Below are 27,524 nucleotides of genomic sequence, written 5' to 3'. Positions count from 1 at the left end.
GAACTTCCTTCCGAAAGGAAGAGTCTATTTTGCATGAAATCAGACCCCCAAACAAACAAATCACCAACCAAATACAGAAAGTACAAAAATACAAAAAAGTCCACTTGCGTATGAGTTAGGGTTACTGAGTTCTTGTGCTGGGTCCACCAGAAGATTCTGTGTGACCAAGCCACTCTGATCCTCGTTTTCTTATCTATATAATGGAAGTGATAGCTTTGCCCTGCTTACCACATTAATTTGTTGTAATCAAATATATTTAAAAAAAGCATTTAAAATGCTCTGTCTCCACAAGATGTGTGACCTTGGGCAAATCATTTTACTGACTATAAAAATAAAACTACACTAGAAGATTTTAAAATTATCTTTTCCCTATTCAACATTATTGGGGGCAAAAACATCCCTTTGTTACATGGCCTTTGCTGAGATTGTTACATGGCCTTTGCTGAGATGTTTGCTGACGTGGGACCATGCCTTTGTGTCCTAAGCCTCCCTGTAGGGCTGGTAGCACACAGCCAGACTTGTCTATCCAGGGGCTAATCTGGTCAGGTAAAGACAGCTTCTTTACCTACACATAAGTACAGGAGAATCCCATGTCCAAGCTTTTCCAGGAAAGTCTAGATTTCAATTGTCCTACTCTTATGTCACATAAATCTGCTACTTGTCAGATGATGTGGTCTGATTCTGAGTCTGGCTATATTGATACTCATGGGTGTAGTGATGGCACTGTCTGGTAGCTCCCCTGGTCATGGGAGGGCCATGTGTTTGGTTGAAGAAAAAAATGACCAGGAAGAGCTCTTCCTCTGGCCCTCACCTTATATGGACAAATGTCCAAATATGTCTCATAGGTATATATTTCAAGTTGGCAGGGGTGTGCTACAGCTTGGTAACAGGTTTCTTCTTTTTTTAATTTTATTTTAAAAAATTTTTATTGGAGTATAGTTGCTTTACAATGATGTGTTAGTTTCTGCTGTACGGCAAAGTGAATCAACTATACATATACATATATCCCCTCCTTTTTGGATGTCCTCCCCATTTAGGTCATCACAGCGTGTTGAGTGGAGTTCCCTGTGCTATACAGTAGGTCCTCATTAGTAATCTATTTTATACACAGTAGTGTATATATGTTAATCCCAATCTACCAATTTATCCCACCCCCTCTTTCCCCTCTGGGTGTCCATACGTTTGTTCTCTATGTCTGTGTCTCTCTTTCTGTCCTGCAAATAGGTTCATCTGTACCATTTTTCTAGATTTCACATATATGCATTAATATACAATATTTGTTTTTCTGACTTCACTCTGTATGACAGTCTCTAGGTGCATCCACGTCTCTGCAAATGGCACAATTTCATTCCTTCTTATGGCTGAGTAGTTAACAGATTTCTTCTTGATCAAAGAAGGAAGAGGAGAGACTGCTTATAGACTTCTTATGGGTGTTCTGGCTTATAAATAACGTTAAACTTAAATGTCTTGGGGATAGGTGGGTAGATGATGGTTACGACTGCTTCATAATATAGAAAGATACAGCTTATAAATGCTGAGCCCTGAAAAGCCACCTTCACACACCTATCCTTTGGTTAAGGCACTGATTAAAATGCAAATATCTCTAACGGGAAAATATAATAAACTGTGCTGGTCATTAGCAATTTAGTGCTAATGTGGCTGTGAAACTGCTTTTTCCTTTCCTTACCTAGACAGCCAGCTGCCATTAGCTTTCTATTAGGAATAAGACATATATCAGGTCTGATGACTATGGGAAAGGGAAAGTGAGAGACCAGAAATTCAGCCCTGTCTGAGAAGCTCTGTCATGAGCATATTGATAGAGTATCCTGGGGCAACAGTAGAAGGGAGGACATTAATGTTTTTATTCAGATTGTATCAGTGCCGAAAAATGTACTGGTCCCTCTCCATTCCATCTATACATTCAATATGTATTTTTGAGTACTTGTTACTTGCTATGTTGGTCCCTGAGAGTCCAGTCTAAAAAGTATAAATTTCCCTGCTGCTATAGACATAATGGCTTTCCCCTGAAATTCATATGTTAAAGCCCTAACCCACAATGTGGTGGTATTTGAAGGTGGAGAGTTTGGGAGGTAATTAGGGTTAGATTAGGTCATGAGGATGGAGCCTCCATAATGGGATTAGTGTCCTTATCAGGAGACTAAGGGACTAGAGCTTTTTCTGTCTGCCAGGAAATGGCCATCTGCAAACTAGGAAGTGGGCACCAGACACTGGATCCGCTGGTGCCTTGATCTTGGGTTTTCCAGCCTCCAGAGCTAGAAATAAATGTTTTGCTGTTTAAGCCACCCAGTTGTGTGCTGGTCTCAGCCTGTTGATAACCAATATGGCTGGTCTAGCCCTTGTGGTTCTTATTATGATTGCAAATGCCCTCAGCAATAACCATCAGGAAACTGGGTGGGGGAAAAAAGTTTACTACTTACAAGTCCTGGAATTTATAATGCACATCTGGGAGCACACACCAAGGTAACAGGTGGAGAAAGAGAGTGTGAGGGCCTGAGGTTCTGCTTTTATTAGGATTCAGGGTGGGGTGCCTAGGGTTTCACAGGCTCACTCTTTTTGGTGTGTTTGAAACCTAAGAGCGAAACTTTAAAGCTTGGGAAGAGAAAAACAAGTGGCCCAAGTAGTCAGTTATTGAGATCAATCAAGATCTCTAAAACAAAGGAGTCTGGAGTGCCCAAGAAGGGGTTGGGGGGCTCTTTATCTAGTGGAGACTGGCAATGTGTTTATTCAGATAGACTTCTTTGATGTGGATGCCTCTTTGAAGTGGATGTCTCAGCAATCAAAGCTTAAGTCAGGTACTTGCATTACCAACAAAAAAGCCAGCTATACCAGTCTGTGGTATTTTTGTTATAGAAGCCTGTGCCCTCAGGGAGCTTAGTGTCATGGTTGTGATCATAAGTACGCAACAACTGTGATAAAAACCAGAAAGAGTTCTCATTGGGGTAGAGGGTTCCATGAAGGGCCATGGGATGGGTACCTCGCCATGCAGCTGTAGGGAAGTTGCAGAGTCATAATGCATTATTTCTTTTAACCTTTACACTACTTCTATATGGTAAAATTTTAACCTCATTTTTACAAATGAGGAAATCCAGGCGCAGGTAGCATCCATAGTTCTAACAACAAAAACAGAGAGTCACCATTCTTTAATTATTAGACCCACGCCATGTGTCAATGAGATGCCTAAAGTTACAAAGGCAATAAGGTAGAAAGTCTAGATTTGAATTAATGGTGTACCTGACTGTAAATGGTAAATGAATACTTGATCCCCTCAGTCTCTACTTTGAAGAGGAGAGTGAAAGGGAATAGGCAGGGGGAGGAGGCTGAACCAGAGAGCAGAGAGGTCATCTAAGGTCATCATCATTCTTTAGCCCTAATGATAGCCTTAATGAAAAATATGGGCAAAGAGGACTTATCACCAGTCAACTTTTGTGCAGTGTCTTTTAAACAAAGAGCACGGCAAGACCACATTTTCAAAATGTCACAGATTCCCTCACCACCCTCCCTCTGGCAAGAGCTTTGCTATTTTCCTTCATTCGCAAAGCCAATTGCCTGATTGGGGCTGGTTCCCCTCCTCCATCTTCTCAGCTAAAGAGGCCAGGGGAACTGCCCTTTTCAAGTCCTTGACACAAGGATTGGAAGGAGATATAGTTTTTATCCTTTACACGGAAGACATGGATTCAGTAAAGGGTTTGAGAGTGTTTACCTGCCCCATGGACCACCCCCAGGCCAGGCACAGGAAGCTCTACATTAAAGAGGTTTTGCTGAGATTTTTTTCCCCAGACTTCTTAGGGATAGAATTTCTCTCTAGGCTGTCGGGAATCAAGTCTCAGGAGGACAAAGAACACAGAATTATTCTAAGAGGATTTGTGGATCTTAAGAGAAGAAAATCTGACCTCCCTCCTCTCTGGACTCAGAGGAGGCCCTATCCTTGTAAATAGCCCTATCCTGATTGCTGTTGATGAAGGAAGTGGAATCATTAAGTCAGTTCCTGCTGACAGAGGCAGGATGGCTATACTACTGGTCTTTTTTTCTTTTTTTTTTTTTTTTATTTATGGCTGTGTTGGGTCTTCATTTCTGTGCGAGGGCTTTTTCTAGTTGTGGCAAGCGGGGGCCACTCTTCATCGCGGTGCGTGGGCCTCTCACTATCGCGGCCTCTCTTGTTGCGGAGCACAGACTCCAGACGCGCAGGCTCAGCAATTGCGGCTCACGGGCCCATTTGCTCCGAGGCATGTGGGATCTTCCCAGACCAGGGCACTAACCCGTGTCCCCTGCATTGGCAGGCAGATTCTCAACCACTGCGCCACCAGGGAAGCCCTATACTACTGGTCTTTATGTGACTTAACTGGCTGGTTTCTGCTGTGTGCTTGCTCCCCAAAGCCAGCAGTTTTCCAAGGGTGGAATTTTATAAATCACAAATAAATAAACGCAAGACTTTCACCCAGGAGTCTGAACAAGTGGAGTTGTAGTTTTAGGGAGGTGACACAAGTGACTGCAGGTTTGCAGAGCTCGGTCCCGCCCTCATCATTATAGGCATAGATCATGCTCAAGGCAGGTCTATTGGGGAAGCTCGTCTCTCATTCCCCCTGCACCCCTGCCTCACTGCTGCTCCATTTTCCTGTATGGCTCAGCATTGAAGACTGTAAAGAGTCAAGAAACAGAACCATGAGGCTCATTTGGGTCTTCCTTGAGCCTGACAAAATAACCTTGGTTGCGGACCCATCTAATAATCATTTTAAATCATGGGAGGCAGGTCTGAGGACTGCAAAAGCAGTTAAATATCAGGGTTGAGGCATCTCATTAAATGATGGGAAGCAGCCCTCTGCTACCCTGGGCTGCCTGACATACTCAGGCAGAATGTCACTCTCAGCCTGGCACTTTCATCAAAGGTAACATAACAGACAACATCAAATACAATACAGGAATCTACAAAAAGGGATCAGTGTATAAGGTCTTGAGGCAAATGGCTGGAAAGATACTGTTCTCTTTGATTTTTTTGGTACCATCCTTCCCTCTTAATTCCCAAATCCAAAATCCAATTAACAGAGAGGCAGAGGCAGCTGTTGGGTGGAAACCATGAAGAGTAAACAGCAACGACTAAGGGATACACAGTCACTTTATGAAGTCATCTAGAGGTGGGGCCGTGTCCGCTTGAGATAAGAGGAAAAAATGCAAAGATTGTCAATTTGGTAAAAGAGAAAGGGATTGATTGTTGAGAAGATAAACCATGAAAGAATGCTGGCTGCCTCTGGTTTCTCCTGATTGAACAAAAACATCTTGCTAGTGGGGTTAATACTGGACCTCTCCTAGTGAAGAATTAGAAAACAAGAAGCTTCTGGGGCTGAGTCAGTGTTTGCAAAAATCATGAATACAAACACAATCAGATTCATAATGCATTGAATATATATAGCCCTTTTATTTTGAGGAGCTATAGAAAGCCACAGAGGGTATCTCTTTAATCCTTACTTCTCTCTTTTGTAAGATGAGGTGATTAGCAGAAACGGAGCAAAGAACTGAAGTTCAAGCCAGTGGAAGTGTCTGAGGAGTCATCACTGTCCCCACCTTCATGGCAGAAACAACTAGAAAAGAGGCTATTCTGGGTTTTACACTTTTGCCCAACATAGGAAACTCTTGTATTCATGCCTCGAAATAAATGCATTTGCAGACATCTTTCTCCTGTCCTATCATATTTTCATCAAACTGTAGCAAATGGAATAAACATATTGCTTTATAAACTGTAAAATTCTAGCATTTCATGAATAGGTTATTAAATATATGCAGTGTTTCTACAATAACCAAGGAAAATATCCCATAAGTGCATCTTGCCATAGGAAAATGGCAAATACACACCTGTCAAAGCTTTGGGGCTTTCCTCCCGCCACCCCCTAAAAGAGTGTTTTTAAACAATTGTTTAAAGAATTTGAACTGGTATATCCTGAGAGTTAAGATACACAGAAATAGGATTACTTGACCCAAGGAAAAGAAAGACAGGAGAAACTTTATACTGTAGATCTTATGTGGAGAAAGATTTTACAGAATTAATAGCCATCAGGAATCCTTTATCCTTACTGAGCAAGGGACAAGGGATCAGAAGATAGACTTTTCCATGGCTGTGCAAAGTATTCAAATGGCAATGAGCTTATGGTTATTAATATTAAGATTGCCCATTTCTTTCCATCACCATTATGGCACCCTGAGGTTCAAACCACCACCATTGGTCTCCTGGATGGCATTAACCTGATAAATGGCCACTAGGCTTCCACTATTTTCCTTTTCCAGTGTATTTTCTAAATAGCAGTTGGAGTTGTCTTTTGAAAACACAATTCTGATCATTTTATTTCTTTCTTAAAACCCTTTAAGCGTTCAATTATTTCCAGTGCTTGGGCCAACGTGTTGAGTGACAAATGGCCTGCAAGGTCTGACCTATGCCAGCATCCTCTCCATCCAAACCTGGCACTTTTCTCCACCCTTCTTCTCTGTGCTCTAGTCATATTGGAAGTGTTTCAGTTCCTCAAGTATATCATGTACCTTCCTTTTTCAACCGCTTTGCATATGCTGTTCCCTCTTCATGTAATACTCTTTTATTTTTCAACTGACCTACTGCTACTTGCCCTTCATACTCCAGATAGATTTGATATCCCTATCATATGCTCCCATGATATACTTCCATGATATCCTTCCTTTATCTTGTCTAACATTTATCATACTTGTAATTACCTGTCCAATGAAATAGAAGCTCCTTGAGGACATATTTGTCTTATTTGCCCCTGTATCACCTTAGAATCTGGTTGGTGTCATGTCTCCTAATATGATTCTAATAATTATTTACTGAATCAAGATGTGAGTCTAGTTGGTGCTCAATATTTGTGAAATAAGTGAATGGATTAGAGAGTGGGATTAGTAAAGAATCACAAAAAATCAGGTCAGTTGGTTGTCCTCCAAATATATGAACTTGAGGTTGTTCTATCCAGTTCTCAGTCATTTATTTCTATCCCAGATTCTGTACATGGGATTCAAAGTAGACTGGTTAATGTATATAATTAATAATTGACAAATGTGTAGTAAATGTACATTAATTTCAAATTTGCTAGTTCAACTTTTATGATGATCCCAACCCTTTCATCATTTGTAAAAGGAAAGTTTCCTGGAGGGTTTCATTAATTGGGCCCTTTAAAATACTGCCGCTGGGAGTTTGGATTGGTACCATCTCCTTGAAAAGTAGGTTGGGAATATCAATAGCACTAAAGAAGTGGGACCCGATAACCTTATTCTGAGGAAGCTTTCCTAGTAAATATTTTAATCAAAAACGTAGATAAAGATTTTCACATTATCATGTTCAGTGCAACCATTTTTACAATGACTGAGAAGTTGAAACCACTGAAATGTCAAACAATAGTAGGCTGTTTTAGTAAATTATGGCACATCCACATTGTAACTGTCAATAAAATAATGTGTTTAAATAGTTTTCAAAGATGGGGAAAGCTTATGATACAAATATTAGGTGAAATAAGAAGAATGCAGCATTATACATCAGAAAGACTTTGATGTTGCAAAAATTATACAATCATAGAAAGTATTTGGAAAGCAATATACCAAAATGCTTATATTTATTTGGGAGAGTTTATGGGTAGCTTTGACTTCCTGCTTTCAGATTTTTCAGTCTCCACTTTGTCAACTTGCACACCAGCCATTCCCTGACAGCAAAAATTTAAAAAATGAATACTGTGTGCCTGGCACTGGTGGAAAACCATATGTGTTAATTCACCTTATCCTGACCACACTCAGCCTGACACATACTAAATGCTCAAAACATGAGTACTGATCAACATGTTAGAGTATGCATCATTACTATCCTTCGTTTGAAAAACGAAGTTTTCAAGGAAACTTGAAAGTTTCAAGGAAACTTTCAAACTTTCAAAACTTTTCAAACTTTTCAAGTTTCGAGGAAACTGAGGCAGAGTTTAGGTTAATGATATACAGCAAATAAGTGATGAACTTGGGATTCATAGCCAAGCAGTCCTGTCCAAGAGCCCACACTTGGAAAAATGTGGTGGTCAAAGAAGTTACACAGAGGTTACCAGATTGGGCCATATGTGAGTATCATTTGGAGAGCTTGTTACTACTGCATATGTTGGGATCTGCCACAGAACTTCTGATGAATGAGTCTAGAATGGATTGTGATAATCGGGATATTAACTAGTCCCTTCAAGTGGTTGGGAATCAGGCAATCTGTGGGACTAACATCTGAAACCAAGAGCACTGGTTTGGGACTCGGACAGATGCAGGTTTGAGCCCTGGACAGTTACTGTGTGATGGGGCAGATTGCATAAATTTTCTAACTTGAGATTTCTCACCTGTAAAATGGTGATAATAATAAACTCTCCTAGAGAAAGTGTGAGGATTCAATGAAAAAATTATATTACTTACTTAGCACAGTGCCTTGCAAGTAGTAGTTAATAAATGAATTATCATAGAAACAGATGCCCTATTTAAATTATTTATTGTTAAAACAAAAATATTTATTGTTAATGATAAATTATTTTTTATTGAGGTATAGTTAATGTACAATATTATGTAAGTTAAAGGTATACAACATAGTGATTCACAATTTTTAAAGCTTATACTCCATTTATAGTTATTATATATATTGGCTATATTCCCTGGGTTGTATAATATATCCTTGTAGCTTATTTATTTTATACATAATAATTTGTACCTCTTAATCCCCTACCCTTATCCTGCCCCTCCCCACTTCCCTCTCCCCACTGGTAACCACTAGTTTGTTCTCTATATCTGTGAATCTGTTTCTTTTTGGTTATATTCATTAGTTTGTTTTATTTTTTAGATTCCACATATAAGTGATATCATACAGTATTTGTCTTTCTCTGACTTATTCCGCTTAGCATAATATCCTTCAAGTCCATCCATGTCATTGCAAATGGCAAAATTTCATTCCCTTTTATGGCTGAGTAATATTCTATTGTGTATGTTGATGGACACTTAGGTTGCCTTCATATCCTGGCAACTGGAAACAATGATACCATGAACATTGGGATGCATATATTTTTTCAAATTAGTGTTTTTGTTTTTTTCAAATATATACCCAGGTGTGGAATTGCTTGATCATATGGAAATTCTATTCTTAGTTTTTTGAGAATCCTCCATACTGCCTTCCATGGTGGCCATACCAATCTACATTCCCACCAACAGTATATACAAGTTTTCTTTTCTTCATATCCTCACTAACACCTGATGATTAATGATATCGATGATCTTTTCATGTGCCTGTCAGCCATCCACCTGTTCCCCCTGGAAAAATGTCCATCCAGGTCCTCTGCCCATTCCTTAATCAGGCTGTCTGTCTTTTTGCCCTTTAATTGTATGAGCTGTCTATTTATATATTTTGGATAGTAACCCCTTCTCAGTCATATCATTTGCAAATATTTTCTCCCATTCAGTAGGTTGTCTTTTCATTTTGTCCCTGGTTTCCTTTGCTGTGCAAAAGCTTTTAAGTTTAATTAGGTCCCATTTGTTTATTTTTGCTTTTGTTTCCTTTGCTTTAAGAGACAGATCCACAATAATATTGCTATGATTTATGACTAAGAGTGTTCCACCTATGTTTTCTTCTAGGAATTTTATGGTTTCTGGTCTTACATTTAGGTCTTTAATCCATTTTGAATTTATTTTTGTATATGGTGTTAGAGAATGTTTAACATTCTTTTACATGTAGTTGTCCAGTTTTCCCAGCACCACTTATTGAAGAGACTGTCTTTTCTCCATTGTGTATTCTCTCCTTCTTTGTGGTAGATTAATTGACCATAAGTGTGTGGTTTTATTTCTGGGCTCTCTATTCTGTTCCATTGATCTATGTGTCTGTTTTTGTGCCAGTACCATACTGTTTTGATTACTGTAGCTTTGTAATATAGTCTGAAATCAGGGAGCATCATTCCTCCAGCTCTGTTCTTTCTTAAGTTTGTTTTGGCTATTTGAAGTCTTTTGTGTTTCCATACCAATTTTAAAATTATTTGTTCTAGTTCTGTGAAAAATGCCCTTGGTATTTTGACAGAGATTGCATTGAATCTGTAGATTGCCTTAGGTAGTATGGTCATTTTAACAATATTAACTCTTGCAATCCATGAACATGGTATATTTTTCCATCTGTTTGTGTCATCTTCAATTTTTTTTTATCAGTGTCTTATAATTTTCCAAGTACAGGTCTTTTACTTCCTTAGGTAGGTTTATTATTAATCAATAATAATTAACATTATTAGTAATAAAATATTGTTCATTTACCATAGACATACCTCATTTTATTGCTCTTCACTTAATTGCACTTCTCAGATACTGCATTTTTTTATAAATTGAAAGTTGTGGCAGCCCTATGTCTAGCAAATCTATCCCGGTCATTTTTCCAATAGCATTTGCTCACTTCATGTCTCTGTGTCACATTTTGGTAATTCTCATGATATTTCAAACTTGTTCGTTATTATTATATTTGTTATAGTGATCTGTGATCAGTGATCTTTGATGTTACTATTTTGTTTTGGCATTTTTTAGAAATAATTTTTTATTAAAGTATGTATTCTCTTTAGACAAAAAGCTATTGCACACTTAATAGGCTACAGTATGGTGTAAACATAACTTTTATATGCACTGGGAAACCAAAAAATTTATGTGACTTGCTTTATTGCAATATTTGCTTTACCATGGTGGTCTAGAACAGACCCCACAATCTCTGAGGTCTGCCTATATATTAATTTATCATTATTGTCATTATGATTAGTGTTATTTTTACCATTGTGAAAGCCAGATATTGGCTCCAAGTTGTCTGTGGAGCAGGATTCCTATAACAGTGACCTGACCTAGCTTAGCTCCCAGGGAGCACCCCAGAAAACTCAGGCTGCAGCAGAAATAACAGAGAAGGCTACCACTTGTTTGCTTACATCCCATGTAGCAGGCCGCCAGCACAGCCTCAGCATTATCAATACGGGTTTTGAAATCACCCAAGGCTAATAGCCCAAATTAATAGCCTCAGGGTGGCTCCAGAGCAATCGAGAAAGAAAATCCATAACGTCATTAAAGACGCCAGCAGCTGTTCAGGGAGAGAGGTCTATATTAATTAAGAGCTGTGAACACTGTAAAAAGTGGTGCATTCAGGAAAAAGAGAGAGAGGTATAATAAACCAAACACAAGAATCCCACAAGGCAATCCAGGTTAGGAAGCAAAGGGAGCCGCCGCTGGAGAGATTGGGCTGGAAGCAGCCCTGCCACACATGGCACCACCTCCAGGGAGTCAGATGTGTTCTCCTACCAGTCCTGCACCCCGTTGCTCACAGCGGCCTCTAGGGTAAGCCTGGCCTTTTAGCATCAACTATAAACTTTAGGGAGGTTCAGGTTTGGGATGTGTGTAAAACTCTTTGGTCATTTCTCTCTGCAACAAAATCATTCAGCTCCAGTGGCCTCCTTTCTCACGGTCCCTCCTGGGTACTTTGCAAGGCAGGGGACTCAGTGTGAAAGGAGATGGGCTGAGGATGTTAAAGCAATGGTTCTTATCCTTCAGCAGCCTCTCTCAAATGCTTTGCACATAAGGGGGTTGGTGCCTAAGAACACTTCCCAACTCAGGTGAGAAAAGAACATGTACTTAGGAGAAGCTGTGGTGTCCACAGCACGCAATGATCAATGCATTTACACTGAAGGAGTGTGGTTTGAAACCAGGGGTCTTGGATTTGAGATCCACTTTGTCATTTCCTACTTGAATTAATTTAGGTAAGTCACTCCACCTTGCTGCATTTCTCATTTGTAAAATGAGATGAATACCACCTACTTTGCAAGAGATAATGTAAGATTCCTTAAGCTAATGTATATTACACATATTATTCACATTTTAATTATATTCTCTTTCTAAGTACATTTAGTGACGTAGCTTTAAATACTATCAGTATTCTAAAGACGAGGCATTTTTATTTCTTTCCAGGACCTCTCTTCTAAACCACAGACTATAAATAACCTTGTCTACTCTACACCTCCTTTTTGATATCTGATAGGCATCTCAAAGTTAACACGTCCAAAACTGAGCTCTCACATTCCATTCCCCATCACTGATGGCTCAGGCCAGAAATCTTGGATGATCTTTTCTTCTCCTACTTTTCACAGCCAGTCCGTTGGCAAATCCTATTGGTTCTGTCTTCAAAATACATCTAGAGCTGACTCCTTTTTATCAACTCCATCACCACCAGTTTGGGCCAAGCCACCTTCATTTCTCATGTGGATCATCACCATCACTTCTTAACCGGAAACCCTGTTTCTGCCTGGTAACACCTCCCAGCTTGGTAAAGTCTCTTCCCAGCATAGCAGCCAGGAAGAGCCTGTTAAAATGTCAGATCATGTGACCACCCTGTTCAAAACCTTCAGGTGGTTCCCATGTGCAAGTAAAGGCAAAGTCCTTGCTTTGCCCTACAAAGCATCAGGTGATCTCCCCGCTTCCCCTGCCATCACTTCTCTGGCGTCATCCTCTTCTCCCATCTGTTCACTCTGCTTCCTTTATCCTCCTTGCATATGCTAAGCAAACTTCAGCCTCAGGGCTTTTGCACTTGCTGAAATACTTCCTGGAATGTTCTTTCCTCGGGTAAGTATGTAGGTTAGCCCTTTACTACTTTCAAATTTCTGCCCAAATATATCAGAGAGATAGGCTTTTCCTGACCCCCTGTTAAAATAGCACCTTGCCTGGCTCTCCTGCATTTTTTTTTGCACTTACCTGCTTGCTTTTCTCCATGGTATGTATCACCGTTAGACATATATTTAATTATCATATCACCTCCCAACTAGAATATGAGGTCCATGAAAGAGTTACATTTTCTGTTTTGTTCCCCACTGTAATCCCCAACACCCAGAACAGGCTCTGGTTGATAATCAATATATAAAGCAAAATCAATGAATGCAGGAATGAATGATTCTTACCAGTTGAGTTGTTTTATCCATGAAGTCTTTTGGGAAGTTATTACAAATCCAGAAGCACTAAGGATGTACATATTGTGTGTTTGTTTTATATGTTTGCTTGTTTTATGTTTATTCTTGCTTGTTTACCTAGTCACATGGAGGGAGGTCAAGATGAGGGCAGAGAAGTACAAGGCTCCTTGTCAGTGTACTGGGGTGGGTAGCCTTAGCACAACTCTTGAAAGGAAAGTCATATCACGCTCATCCAGAGTAAGGAGGAAAACCAGCAATTTTTTGGCCAGGGCCGTGCCTGGAGAGGACTGGAGAACCCGCCTATACCACTCACCAGGGGACTTGCTCTGGACTCAGAGGACTCTCTGAGCAGTGCCACACTCAGATGCCCTCATTCCTCCAAAGGTGACCTGGGAAGAGGGACTCCACCTCATACCCCTGCAAACTGTGCACACAGACTTCATTTCTGCAAGTGAAGCTGTGTTATCTCCAGCAAATTGCCTCTTTAGGACTTGAACATTTATCTGTCAAGTGAAGGTAACAATAAATTATAATAAAGTTAGTCTTAGATGGAGATAATGCATGTAAAGGGCCTAGATTTAGGTCAGTCACATAATACGTGCTCAATGTGTTTATTATTTATCTGATCATTTCCATTAAAAAGATCCCCCAATTCCTTGACATCTGAATTGGCTGCCAGAATTTCCTTGTGAGACATAATTTAGATTTATGACTCAATCAAATGCCCTTTTTTTGAAATTCTGACCTATAAAAAAGATGATAGAGTTACAATTCTAAATTATCTCACAAGAAAAATTTGAAATATATATGTATATATGCAAATATATACACATAAATATACACATACACACACACACACACACACATATATCTCTGCCTTCTCAACATCTCCACTAGTTGCCTCAATAGCACCCTAAATAAATATATCCAAAACTACATCCTGTCTAAAAAGGGAGCTGTGCATGGTGATTAAGATCCTGAGCTCTGAGAGCTTAAATAACTTGCCCCGTGTCACATGGCTGGCCACACAGAATTTAATTTCCATGTTTGGAAAATGTGGTAACAATAATGTGCGAGACTGGCTACATAATTTGTGTAACTTAGTGCAAAATGAAGTTCAAGGACCATTGTTCAAAGAGCAGGATAAAGCCATTAAAGGTACTAAGATATAAAGCTTTCTTCTGCAGTCTGCCTCTTAAATTGTCATGGCATTTTTGTGTGTGTTTTTGTGTTTTTTGGTTTTGCCATTTCCTGTCATGCTGCCTCAGGGATGGAAATCCTCATGCAGACTCCACAGGTGGCCTAGGGTCCCACCCTGTGAGGGCAGGTGGCAGCAGGTCAGTCAGCTGCCAGACCAAGGCAACATGTCCCAGTCAATCTCCTGTCTATGGGCCTGCCGACCCAGCCCCGGGCCAGTGGTGACCTCCAAGAGTTTTCATTCTCTGTGCTAGGATGTGCTTGGTGCCTGGAGTGGGGTAGGTGAAGGGCTCATCTCTGAAAAGTCACCCGCGAAACATCCCGTGGTGCTGCCAGCCCTGGACAGCGGGCAGGGATGGTCAACACGTGTCTGAGCTCCATCCTGTACTCTTGCGGAGGGGAGGGCCCTGCTGGGGGCACAGGATGATGGTGGAAAGCAGGCCTTCTCAGGCCGACATGACTCCATCATTCCCTGGGGGAAAGAGTGGCTGTGGTCACGGGGCAGGGATGGAGGGGGGAGGTCTGGTGGGACCCAGGGTGCCAGGGGACTGGGAGTAGACAGCTGACAGCCCATCTGAGAGAGGCAGAGAGGGCAAAGGAGGCAGCACTAAGCCCCGGGCAGTCTCTGTTGTTCCAGCCACATCTCCAATCATGCAATGATCAAATTATTAGGAATTTCAAAACAGACACCACAGAGCCTTAACACCCCAGTGCAGGGCTCTTCCGGGTGCCAGGCACTTGGCTGACTGAGCTGGTCCTTTGCAACATGCCCACAAAACCAGCCCTGAATCCCAGCCACATAGAGTGAGGCAAAGTGAGTTCGCATACATCAAGCGCAACGCCTGCCAAATAGAGCGTTCTCAGTACAAACCAGTCACTGAGGTTATCTCCCGATAGCCCCTGTTCCTGCTCTTCTACCTGTGACCTGTTCTCAAGAGGGCATCTTTTAAAAATGCAAATCCAGTCATGTTGTTCCTTCATTTTAAATGCTGAAGTTGCTTCTCTTTGCTCTGATAAGAAAGTTCAAATTCTTCATGTGGTCTGTGAATCCCCGGCACAATCTTCCTAAGACACCCCCGACCCCCTCACCTCAGGCCCTTTCCTCCCCCTTCACTGTCCTCTAAGCATGCTACTCTTCATTCTGAGGATCAGGCTTTTTCCCACTTAGGCTCTTGGCCACAAGGGAAGGGAGGAGTTCCAGGCAGAGGGAACAGCCTGTGTGAAGCCTTATTAATTTTTAGATTTGAAAATATCACTTCCTCAGGGAGGTTCGCTTTGAGCCTTCTGGCTAGCTAAAACAACCCCCGCCCCGTGATGTGCTCTCGTAATACCCTGTGTTTTTTCTTTATAGAACTTCTAACACTTCTAAGTAGAAGAAACTATCAAAAGATTATTTATTGAATGTGTCTCTTTCTAATTGAACTGTGAGCATCATGTAGGCAAGTTCCATGATTCTCTTGTTCACTGCTACATTCCAGTGCCTAGTTGAGGGCCAGACATGGGGTAGATTCTCTGTAAATATTTGTTGAAGTACTTACATCTAGTGCTTAACTAAGATGGCCTGAGGTTATTATTTGGTAAAGAATGCTCTTTATATAGGTGAATCCTGGTTAGGTTTTAGAAGGAGGATAATCTTAGGTTTCTTTTGATTCTTGCTTGCTCTCCTGGACCTTCTGGATATCACCTCTTTTGGTCTAAAAACCTTGTCTTCAGCTATTTCCCAGTACCCTTTCCTGCTGTTCCCCTGTATTATCTTTCCTCAGCAAAAGATATGTGTATGTTTCTTCTCCATAGTCTTTGATTCTCAACTTCTTCCCCCTGTCATTTGTCCAGTCCCTGACCCCTCCTTATTTATTCAGTTGTTAGTGTCTTTACCTCAACATTTTCTATAATTTTCCTGTAAGCCATCTCATATTATTTCAAGGTGGGAAGGGTACTGTGATGCAGCTTGCAGAAGAATCTCTGCAGAAGGAAATGGTCTCATGAATAAATATACTGTTTTTTTAAATAACCTTGTCATATAAGCAATGATGAATTAACTTGTGAGTTTCAGCTCTCTGTATTACACAGTTTGATAATCACAGAACAGGTGCAGAAAGCAGGGCCCAGGGTACATAGCCACTGAGTTTCAGGAGTATTTTGAGATGGTCCAGAATATGTTTGTCATTGTCTACAGCCTAATAAGACTGTGCTTCCTTTTCAACTCTCATTTTATCACTGTCTATAATAAAGGGGTGGATTAATTTCATCCATAAATACAGATATGATAGTTTTATCCTGCGGCTATGAATGGTGCTTTAAAGTAAAGAGTCAAAATGATAAACCAGTGTAGTAATTTACCATAATTACAGCCATGAAATATTACTTAGAATTAGTCATGGCAGTAATACATGGCTCAGGAAGTTCTAGTGAAATCTGCGAAGTGAGAGAGAACAAAAGGGAGGAAACAAAATATGAGGACAGGCAAAGTTTGTAGCCACTAATCCAGACAGTTGGGGAAAATAAATGCAAGCTGGAGGACTCCAGGAAAGATCTGCCCTGGGAGGAGACGCCCTTGTTTTCTCTGGAAAGCCCGCCAAGTTTAGGAGACTTGCCACAGTTTAATTAAAGTCTGCAGCTGGTGTGAAAGCAAAGGAGAAAAGAAATTAGGGCAGTGCAAAAACTAATGAAAGTCTCATTTTAAACTTTTCTCTCTATTATGAAAGAAATGTGACTTGTCAGCTGTGGCCCCATTCACCGTGACAAAGCCCTCAGGGAAGGAACGTTCTGGACAACAAAGAGAAAAGACCTGTAGTCAGGTCTCTTTGGACTTGATTGCCACTGCCTTTTTTAGTAAAAACTCATCAAAATCCTTGTTTGTTTTTTTTTAAAAACAAATTGGTAAAAGAGAGCGGTACAGATTGAACAGGTTTTAGCGACAGGAAAGTCCATTGGAACTTTGAAATGAAGAATTGACCTTTGCAATCAGAACCGGATTCACATTCAGGCTTTTCAACTGTATTAGTCAGTCTTCAGAGAAACAGTACGAATAGGATATATCCTATTATGGGGGCTTATGAGTTCAAAATCCATATGGTAAGCCAGCAGTCTGGAAATTCAGGTAAGAGGTGACCTAGTCTTGAGTCCAAATTCCACAGGGCAGGCCAGGCAAGCTGGAAATTCAAGCAGGTTTTTTTTTTTCCCCTTAAGTTGCTTTATATTTTAAAATTTTTATTTCATATTGGAGTATAGTTGATTTACAATGTTGTGTTAATTTCAGGTGTACGGCAAAGTGATTCAGCTATACATATACATCTATCCATTCTTTTTCAAATTCTTTTCCCATTTTGATTACAGAATATTGAGCAGAGTTCCCTGTGCTATATAGTAGGTCCTTGTTGGTTATCTATTTTAAATAAAATAGTGTGTATATGTCAATCCCAAACTTATAGTTACCAAAGGGGAAAGGTCGGGGAGAGGGATAAATTGGGAGTTTGGGATTAACATCAAACAGGGTTTCTATGTTGCAGTCTTATGGCTGAAACCCTTCTTTAGGAAACCTCCATCTTTGCCTTAGCCTTCAACTGATTGGATAAAGCCCAGCCACATTATGGAGAGTAAACTGCTCCATTGAAAGCCTACTTATGTGGCTGTTAATACCTCCACAGCAACATCTAAAAATTAACTCCACAGCAACATCTAGACTGATGTTAGACCAAACAAATGGGCACCATGACCTAGCCAAGTTGACACATGAAATTAACTATCAAACCAACTAATATTAAGAATAATATGTTAGTTAATGTTTCCGTAACACTTCCTTTTGGCCAGGCACAATGAACTCATTTAATTCTCACAACAACCCTATGATCTGGGTAATATTATTATTCTCATTTTATGGATGAGATAACTAAGATAAAGGGAAAGTTAAGTAACTTCCCAAGTTCACAGATAATAAGAGGCAGAGCTGGGATTTGAACTCACGTAACCTAACTCCAGAATTTGTGTTCTTAGGCATCACGACATGATGAATTTTGGCAATTGAATGAACTTCCCCGACCTTTGTTCCTTTATGGGAAAACACATATAATAGCAGATAATGTGTGGTTTGAGGGGAAGATTAAATTAGAAAATGCATATAAAGATCTAACCATAATACCTAATAGATAGTAGGGTCTCAATAAGACTTAGCTCTCTTCCCCTGACCTTAAAATTGATTGCTTTTATATTGTGTCTTAAGTTTAGAAATCCCTTCATTCTAGAAAGCCTCACTAAAACATTGAGTTCTTAATTTTGGTAATTATTTGCTTACTATTAATTTCTCTGGGTGATCCCCAAGATTCATTTGGGCTAGAACCTGTGTTATCCCATGCGGATCTTCAGCACTAAACTCGACCCTTGGCATATAGTAAGGTCTTCAATTCATGCACTAAATCAGTAAACAGATTTAGAAATTAATGCCTTTTATTGTCAGTTGATAGACAAGAAACTGAGGCACAAAGTGGTTAAATGACTTGCTCAAGGTATATGCAATTTATAGACTGGTATATCCAGGTCTCCAGAATTTCATTGTTTTTGTTTATTTGTTTGTTTCCTTCCAAGAGGCAGTGTTGGATGTAAGCAGAGGCATAGGCAATCTTAAGGTTCATCACCTCCCTGCCCAGTTGGAGTGTGAGAAACTTTAAATAACCTCCATGCCTGCTTTGGGTCGTGATCAGTATCTGAGAGTTGTTGACTCCAAGAGACCTCATTTGGAGTGGGCTTCTTCTGATCAGGCAGATGAATAGCTTTAGAACTCAGTAATTAAGGGGTCAATGATTCATGCAAAGCGTTCCACATTTTTTTTTTTTTTTTTTTTTTTTTTTTGCAGCCTCTAATAAGTTTAGTGTGTCTTTGAGACACTACAATGTAGACCCCTCTCCCGGAGAAGAGTCTTTCAGAGACAAGGGACCATTATCCAGATGAGTTGCTCATTTGTCATTTTCATAGGCAGCTGGATTCTTCCTCTTGGATTTCTCAAACTCCTGTGTTCCCCATGTGTAGACAAAAGAAAACACTACAAATGGCGGCACGACGCGAAAGATGCACGCCTGAGTGCGGTGCAGCATGTTGGGCATGCCCTTGCTGACGTAGTGCGGGAAGGCGCGCTGCTCGAAGGGCGACAAGCTGTAGGTGATCACAGGCCGCACCCTCATCAGATGCCCAAACTCGCGGCCCATGGTCGCCGCGGCGCCGAGGTCACCTCTCCCTCTGCGGCGCAGAATCCACTGGCCTCCCATTCCACATTTAGACACAGATAACATGCACTTCAAAAAAGAGAGAAAAAACCCTCACCTTTAACCAACTTTTATTCCTCTTGCTCTCTCACTTTCCTGGAAACTGATGAGAAGTACCTCTGTAATTTAAGCCTAATGACAAAGTGCAAAGTCATTACCTACTTTTATTGAATTGTCTTCTGCTTTATGGACTAACTGAAGGAATGACACATTGCTACAGAAATCCATGGGCTCATCCCCAACCAGCCCAGCTTTCTCCTGCCTAGGATTCGCTGTCTTTGCTGTAGGAGACTGATCTTGGACTTGAAACACAACCACGGGACCAGTTCTGCCTTGGCCACTTATACTCTGAGTGGCCTCAAGTAAATGACTGAACCTCTCTCTGCCTTGCTTTCCTGACATAGAAAATGTGGGTGATAATTTCTACCCTAACTTCTTCATGGATAAGTGAGATTTCAATTAGGTAATTTATTTAAGAGTCTTTTGAATAAAATAATAAAACATATAAATAAAAAACAAAGTGTATAAACATAAGCTATTATTATTGTCACCAAGGGTTTTTTGAAAGGAAAATGCATCCTACTTGGTATTGTTTCCTTTACACTATAACCGCAAAGTCCAGATTTTACGTAGGGGTAAATAGATGACCAACTCACATTCTTCCAGGCGTTACCACCTTCTCATCATTCTGAATTTCCTCAGAATGCCAATGTTCCAGTCACCCTGTGTTTCCTGATCTCCTATAGATTCTTGGTTCCTATTATTTATACTTTCTTTTCAACACCTCAAATCCAAACTTCATTGTTTTCCAAGAGGTCTTCCTGTTTCCAGTCTCTCCTAGACTGATCTTCATAATGGCTTTCCACTGCCTGGAGAAAATTCCAAATGCCTTAGAACTCTACAATTTGGAACTGTCAAGACATCACTGCTTTATGTTTCCAGGTTCCATAAAGAACCCTTCTGCCCCGCCCCTATCCACAAATTTGCTCGTTTTACTATTCCTTTGGAACTTCAGTGAGGCTTATTAGAGTCCTTCACAAAATCCTTCCTTCCTTAGCCTACAAACCGTTCAGTACACTGGGGTCTTACACATTTTATGAAAACTCTAGGGTTATCATTTCTCTCCCTCTCCTGAAAACTTCTGTGAGACCGCACTGTCCTTAGACCAATGTCCCTGAGAGGATTGTTAAGGTCCTCTATGACGTTCTTAGCTTATGCACTTCACCCCACACTTCTTCCCCAAACAAATCATTTCTTATCAAACTTCAACACCCCCTTGTTTCCTGTTACTGCTCCCTGATAATCTCTTTTCCTGGTTCGATTTCTCTTCCTGCCCCTTCTCGACTTATCAAACTCTCAGCAGTCTTTATAAAAACAGCTCATGTAAAAATCTCCTTACAAAGCTTGCTCTGTTGCTGCATGTTTTCCTTCACTGACCTCCAAGAATACAGAGGAGGTAGGATGGTGTAGGAGAGGCAATAAGGTATTCTAGAAATAGAATTGCATTTGGGGTCACACAGAGCTGTGGTTGGAATCCCAGTTTGGCTTTTAATATTGGTGAGTCCTTGGGAAAATTTCATAACTCCTTGAGCTTCCTTTTCCTTATCTGTAAAATAGAAATATTAATGATAACCTTACTTTGATTGTAGTGATAGAATGAGGCAATTTATATAAAACATCTGCCACATAATAGTTATTCAGTAAGTGGTAGCTACTTTCATTATGAGTACTGCCTCTGTCGCCCATTTGGCATCTACCATATGCCACCTTGTGTTATTGTTCAGCTACTTTATGAGTTTATATGTCTCCTCTAAATGTGGTTTTCATAAACGTGCTGTGTATTACACTTACTGTGAACGTCCCAGAGGGGTAAGCCCAGTGATGGTATCCTCTCATTTATTAGAAACCTAAGAAGCCCATCTCTTGAAAAATTCATTTCAATCATATGTCTTGCAAGTTTAAGTACAACACTTATGAAGTTTTGCTAAGTAGAAATCCTTTAGGATTAGTTTGGCATGTTCACTGAGCATCACTTTATAGTCCTATCCTGTTGTCTGTATGTTGTCAATTGAAACTTAGGAAGGGGCTCAGACCATCTCTGAGGGTGATGATAGATTATTGAGTCCCCTCACCTCAACCACACTGAGCCAGAATATTTTATAATTTACATATGTACTGAGCACATTGAGTGATTCATAATCACTCTGAAGTCTGAGAGCCCTTGATCTAGGGGAAGCTGAGCAGCTTTGAGCCACACTATACCTCTCTGAATCATAATTTATTTTTTAAATATAATTTATCATAGTTCTTTCTCATAGAGCTTGTAAGAAAGAAGCTCTTAGCCCATTGTCTGGTATGTGGTAGTTGCCTAAAAGCCGTAGCTGTTATCATCCTTGTTAGATTGGAGGCTGTGATGATTGTGATCCAAAGAAGATGACTCATCTTTTGCCAGCTAGATCCTTCTCAAAGACTAGTCTTGGACCAGAACCATGGGTGTCCTCTGAGAGCTTATTAGAAATGCAGAGTCTTAGGCCCTATGACTTAACAACTGAATTCAAATCTGCGTTTTGACAAGAGATCCAATGTTACTGGAAGGCACATTAAAGTTTGGGAAGCAGTGGTCTAGATCAGATTCTGAATCAGTAGGTCTAGGAAGGGACCCAGCCCTCGGCATTTCTGACAAGCTCCCAGCTAGTACCAGTGCTGTTCACCACATACCATGCTATGAGTTACCAGGTTGGATCACTGATCCCAAACTTGGCTACACACAAGAACCAACTTGGGAGGGGGCTTCAGAAATATGCATGATTGGTTTTCACTCGCAGAGGTTTCATTGGAATGGGATGCAGCCTCAGCCTCCAAACTTCTAAAATGAACTAGTTTATTCTAATATACAGAAAAGTTTGAGAACTGCTGCTGTGGATTAATTTGGCTGGAAACTTTTTTTTCATGCATTAATCAAAAGCAGCATTTCAACCAAGATATTGCATAAATCAAAAAATTTAAAAAATCCATCACTGAGATTTTACTAGGAATATTTTTGACATTAAAAAAAAGTAAACATATATATGTACAAAGACAAAGACATATAGATCAATTTAAATCCTTTTAACTCCTGTCTTGGTTCTTGCGTGACAATAACAAAACAAAGTTGAAAGCCTGTGAGAGATTGTTCCAAGATAGAGTTAGGGTGTGGCTTGGGTTGAAGGATTTTGGAAGGAAGCGTCACAGAACACTTGAAACATTAGGGAATTTGTTCACTGAGTTTCTGCCAGATTTTCACTTGTCAGTACATCAGAATTAAGGTTGAGCCAGATAAATTGTTAACAACGTCAAATTTGATTGTTTCAATATGTTCTAAATCAAGGCTGCCAGGGTGGATCTTGCTGGCTTTTGCATCTTCCTCCCCAAACCTCAAAAGAATGATAGATGGACATATTCTTTTCAAAGCGTAAGTGATACCTTTATTTAGAAACAAGTGATACTTTAGTGGGTGGGCTTGTGTGAAAATATTCCACTTACTGGTAAGACCCGTGAAAAATCTTATCGGGAGTTTCGTCTTTAAAAAAGATTGTAGCATATCATCAGGATGGATGTTTTTCCAATTTTAAGCAAAAGCGATATATTTTAAATAAATTTGTTAGATCATACATCGTTACTCTAAAAAATTCAGTGGTTGACAATACTCCAGATACGCCCCTCGTGTTAAAAAAAAAAACAAAAAAACCCTGAAGTTAAAAATAAATCCCCAAATTTTGGTTATTCACATTAACTAATAATACACCAAAAGGCAATTTGGAGTATACCTAATATGTTTTCACTTTTTAATAACTTCACTGATGCTCAACTCTACAGGGAAAAAAAATTACCAAACAAGTTGTATCCATTCATTCAAAAATATTCATTGAATGTCTACTACATGCTGGACATTTTTTAAAGACCTTAAAATAACACTCTCTTCTATGCACTTAAACTTCCTCATGCAAAATGATTTCATTATGGGTAAAAGGTGATATTAATAATGATGAAGATTTGTTGAGACCTGAAATGTGCCAGGCACTGTGCTTGGTCCTTTATGGCCATCATCTCTTCAGTGGTCATGGCAACCGTGTGGGGATGGAACTAATATTATCCAAGCCTTAGGATGAGGCAACTAAACTTAGGGAGATTCGGGGACTAGAAAAACAGTAAGCAGCGGGGCCAGAATTTGAAACCTGACTGTGTGAACCGGAACCCAACTTCTTAATCACGTTGGACGAAGCAAGTGTATCTTAATTGTACTGGACATGGTGTTCAAGCTGAAGGACTCCTCATCCAAGTCATACTCTATTTATTGTAAAATAAAAGTGACTCTTGTTCACATGGAGAATTGTCTCTACTCAGTCTAGAAAGAACTCCATAGTATCAATGCCCTCCAGCTAGAGCCCATCCTGAACACAATGGTAGTTGAAAAAGTCTTGTTTATTACTCGTTGCCATGAGCAAAAACATACACCATGAGACCAGTGGGGTTTCTCAGTAAGATAGTGTTATAAAGAACCTATTAAAGAATTTGGGCTTTGGTTGGGTAACAATAAACGAATGCCTATTGTTTATTAATATAATACAGTAACAACAACAAAAAAACTTCCCGATCAAAAACATCGTGGTCTTTGGACATCTGTTTGAGCAATAAAAAGTATTGACTCCAAGAGCTTTGTGGAGCTTGTATCACCAGAATGCCAAGTTAGCTTTGAAAGCTGACCATTGTGAATGACCCACTAGTGTTTTCCACGTTTAGTACAATGAAATTATCATGCAGTATTACAAGCATGAGGCTGGATTTCTCAGACTTCTGGGCATGGCTGAGTTTTGACGGTGGTGTGCAGGAAAATGAGAAACAGAATGAAAAATCCTCATCCCCTTAGCAAATATTCATCCTGTTCTAATCTGCCACAGTACCTCTGGATTTCTCCGGTATTGATAGCCCTCTTTATACAAGTGAATTCTGAAAGCTGTCTCATTAATGCAGTGAATGGATAGTGGTGTTTAACTGATGCCATTTTCCTGGTCTCTCTAATCAACGTGTAATAATCCATCATGGAGATCAATTTTATTCCTAGGCATTTCTCACGGCAGAACGTTTCTTCTAGAAACCAAAGCTTCCCTTCCACTTCCCTTTATCGTCACTCTTTCCCTCTTTCCCTCTTTCCCAGAGGAGTTGCTCCTGCTCTGTCTCTCTTCCTCTCTCCCTCTCTCCTTCTCTCTGAATTAACACCCTCTGGGCTCATCTTTATACTGCTTATGATGTGTTTGACAATCACTGATGCCTCCCTGGGCTTCAGCTCATGGGGTAAGCGATGGAAACATGAGCTTTCCTGACAGATTAGATTACAGATTGCTTTGTAACAAGGGGAAAATCAAATCAAATGCTTGTCATAGGGAATTCCAAGCTATGTTAGAAGGCAGAAAGGGCATGAGAGAAAAGGAGTAGCTGGGAGAAAGTGAAAATGCGGTCTAATATATGAGAAGAAAACGCCTGATAAACGGCGTCAATTGGTGAAACAATAGAGACACTGCTCTATTGCGTAGCAAGAAAGCTACGCAAATTTAGAAGGTACAAGATAGAGAAGTGGTTAACAAATGACAGTATCACCAATCAAAGGAATTTATGCAGCCACTAAAAATGTTGGCTATGAAAAAAGTATAATAGTGTGAAAAAATGCTTATTAGGCTCCAATAAAGATGTTTAAAAAAAATGCTTATTAGGTTATGATAAGTGGGAGAGTGATGTAAAATTACAAAAGCAGTGTGACTACAACTAGGTAAAACTTCTGTATAGAGAAAAGGATGAATCTATACCAACAAAGTCAGTCTAGCATAGTTTACTGGTAGAAATTCATATATATTTCCTTTTTAAAATTTTCTATAGTTTCCACTGTTCTTTAAAGTACATGCCACCCTAATTCTTTTGGGGAAAAAAAGCCATGTTTATTTTCATGCACCAGCCCTTAACATTTCTACACAGGGTGTATCTCACATCTGTTTCCTTGTATTTTATTGGCTGAAGCAAGTGACACAGTCAAACCTGAATTCAAGGTGTCAGGAAAGTAAAATCTTCCTGCAAAAAGAGGAACAAGATCATGGTAAGTAGTAATACAGTCTACCAGGTAGTTAAATGGAAGTTTGGAATCCTTACTGGTGGGCTTGATTTGTGAAACTACACATATATACATACACACATGCATATGTAGAGTGAGTTTGTGTGTGTGTGTGTGTGTATCCAAGTATGGAAATAATTCACATTCCCATGGCCCAGTGAACAATTTTGGTGCTATGTATTTTTTTCTTTTTGTATATCCATATTTTAAACATTTTCTATAGTGAAGTTTTATTGTTGTTTCAAGTCTTTAAAAAAATCGATTTTGTTGTTGTTTCAAAACAACTGGTTAAATAGTTGAACCCAAAGTCTGAGCTTAGGTTCAGTCATCCCCATAACTGAAACTGATGGGCCATGCGGTTGCTGGGATACAGCCACCCAGATGAATCAGATCAGCTTCTCACATGGTCAGCCATCTTTGAAATAGACACCTTTCCCACACAGGGCAAGAGGTACTTGCACGAGCTTGTTATGAACCAGATCTCTCAGCACAGTTTAAGCTCTGGGGGGCTGCTACTACTGGTTGCTCAAGTTTTCACACTCTCATAGCACACCTGAACAAGCAGACAAGTGTAACAAGGAGGAGTAAATAGGACAACTGCAAAGTGCTCTCTGGAGAGAAATGCTCACGTAAATGGAAAGTGGCCATCACATTACTCACTCTCATAGCAGTCTCTAGATTGCCGTCTCAAGGTCCTTCCTGAGCCATGCTAAGTGGAATGAATTTTGGAAATGCAGTTTACATTAACTACCTTTTACTTATCTGTCGATGACAAACTGGGCTCCTGACAAATCTTCTCCGGTGCAATGCACTGTATGCTAATAGCCAGCTAGGTTTAGAGCTCTCTAGTAAAGAAGGTACGTTTATGACTGGAACTCAATTCTGGCTTATTTTCATCATGATATTTTACGATGATGCAGCTGGAGAAAAAAGGTCTGTGGCAGATAGGGAATGTATAGGAAGTGCCAGAGGTGCAATATGTTTTTACCACGCTACCTTATATTTGTATAACATATGCACAGCATACCAATACAAAAAAATTAAAACTGATGAGACGAAAATAAGGCAAAATGAGTCAAAAGGAAAATAAGTAAAAATGTCAGATGGAGCCACTATAAGGTTGGTCTACCACATGCATGCCTTCTTCACATCTGCTGAGCCAGGCTTTGGTCTGGAGCTGTTTGGGCACCAATGGGAAGAGGAAAACAAAACCATTTCATACAACATAGTGAATAAAGTATTAAAACAAAAACAAAAGTGTTTAGGAGTCAAGTTATTTCTGGTAAAGAAACACTAAGAATTATCCATCATGGGTTATTTTAGACATCGAGTTCATGGGATGGTTACAAATGTGAGCCCAGGAGCCAAGCTGCTTGGGTTTGAAACCAACCTCTGACATTTCCTCACTGTGTTATCTTGGGCCAGACTCTTCCAACCCCTTCAGGCTCTTCTCCTCATCACTAATTTGTAACAACAGCGCTAGCCTCATAGGATTGTTTTGAGGATGATGTTGGATAGTCCATGAAAGGAATTCAGCATTATGCTTGTTCATAATAGTAGCTAAAACTTAGTGAGTTTATTTTTAACGTAAGCAAATTTTTTCACAATAATTTTCACTAATCAAAATAACATGATTCAAAGTGCATTGATATAAAGTGATAGTGTTGAAAAGGATTTCGGTTCAGTAACTGCAGTTCTATAAAGTAGCAGGAGGCTGGGCAACACAACAGGATTGGGTAAGAAGTTTTGGAGGTATAACCTAGGAGTATATATGGGAATAACTGGAGAAACATTTCCCTGAGTATACTACATTGGGTTTTGCGTAAAAATGGTTCCTTACCAAATAGATTGGGAAAATTCTAGGTTAATAAATTGAGGCGTTTTTCTCTACTTCACAAATTCTCAGATATTTTTGTACACCCTTGTGTATTCTGAATCAATGGGAGGGAATAT

The 27,524-nt window shown here is 39.9% G+C and overlaps 1 protein-coding gene and 1 long non-coding RNA gene across 2 annotated transcripts in view; one reads left to right on the top strand and one right to left on the bottom strand.

The window, feature by feature from the left end:
- LOC133093606 (uncharacterized) overlaps positions 1 to 27,524 on the top strand; it is a 145,905-nt gene that overhangs the window by 56,240 nt on the left and 62,141 nt on the right. The window lies entirely within an intron of this gene.
- Positions 19,094 to 19,435, bottom strand: LOC133093598 (cytochrome b-c1 complex subunit 8-like). The gene has a single exon (XM_061193526.1). It carries the CDS (start codon positions 19,433 to 19,435, stop codon positions 19,127 to 19,129), a length of 309 nt encoding a protein of 102 aa, XP_061049509.1. The 3' UTR covers positions 19,094 to 19,126.

This window comes from Eubalaena glacialis, chromosome 1, assembly GCF_028564815.1.
Source record: "Eubalaena glacialis isolate mEubGla1 chromosome 1, mEubGla1.1.hap2.+ XY, whole genome shotgun sequence".
Lineage (NCBI taxonomy): Eukaryota > Metazoa > Chordata > Mammalia > Artiodactyla > Balaenidae > Eubalaena > Eubalaena glacialis.
Note: the sequence above shows the minus strand (reverse complement) of the source record. Positions and strands in the feature narration are given on the sequence as shown.

Bases quoted from the DNA above. Each gene is read 5' to 3' on its own strand.
- LOC133093598 (XM_061193526.1), bottom strand. From the start codon at position 19,435: ATGGGAGGCCAGTGGATTCTGCGCCGCAGAGGGAGAGGTGACCTCGGC.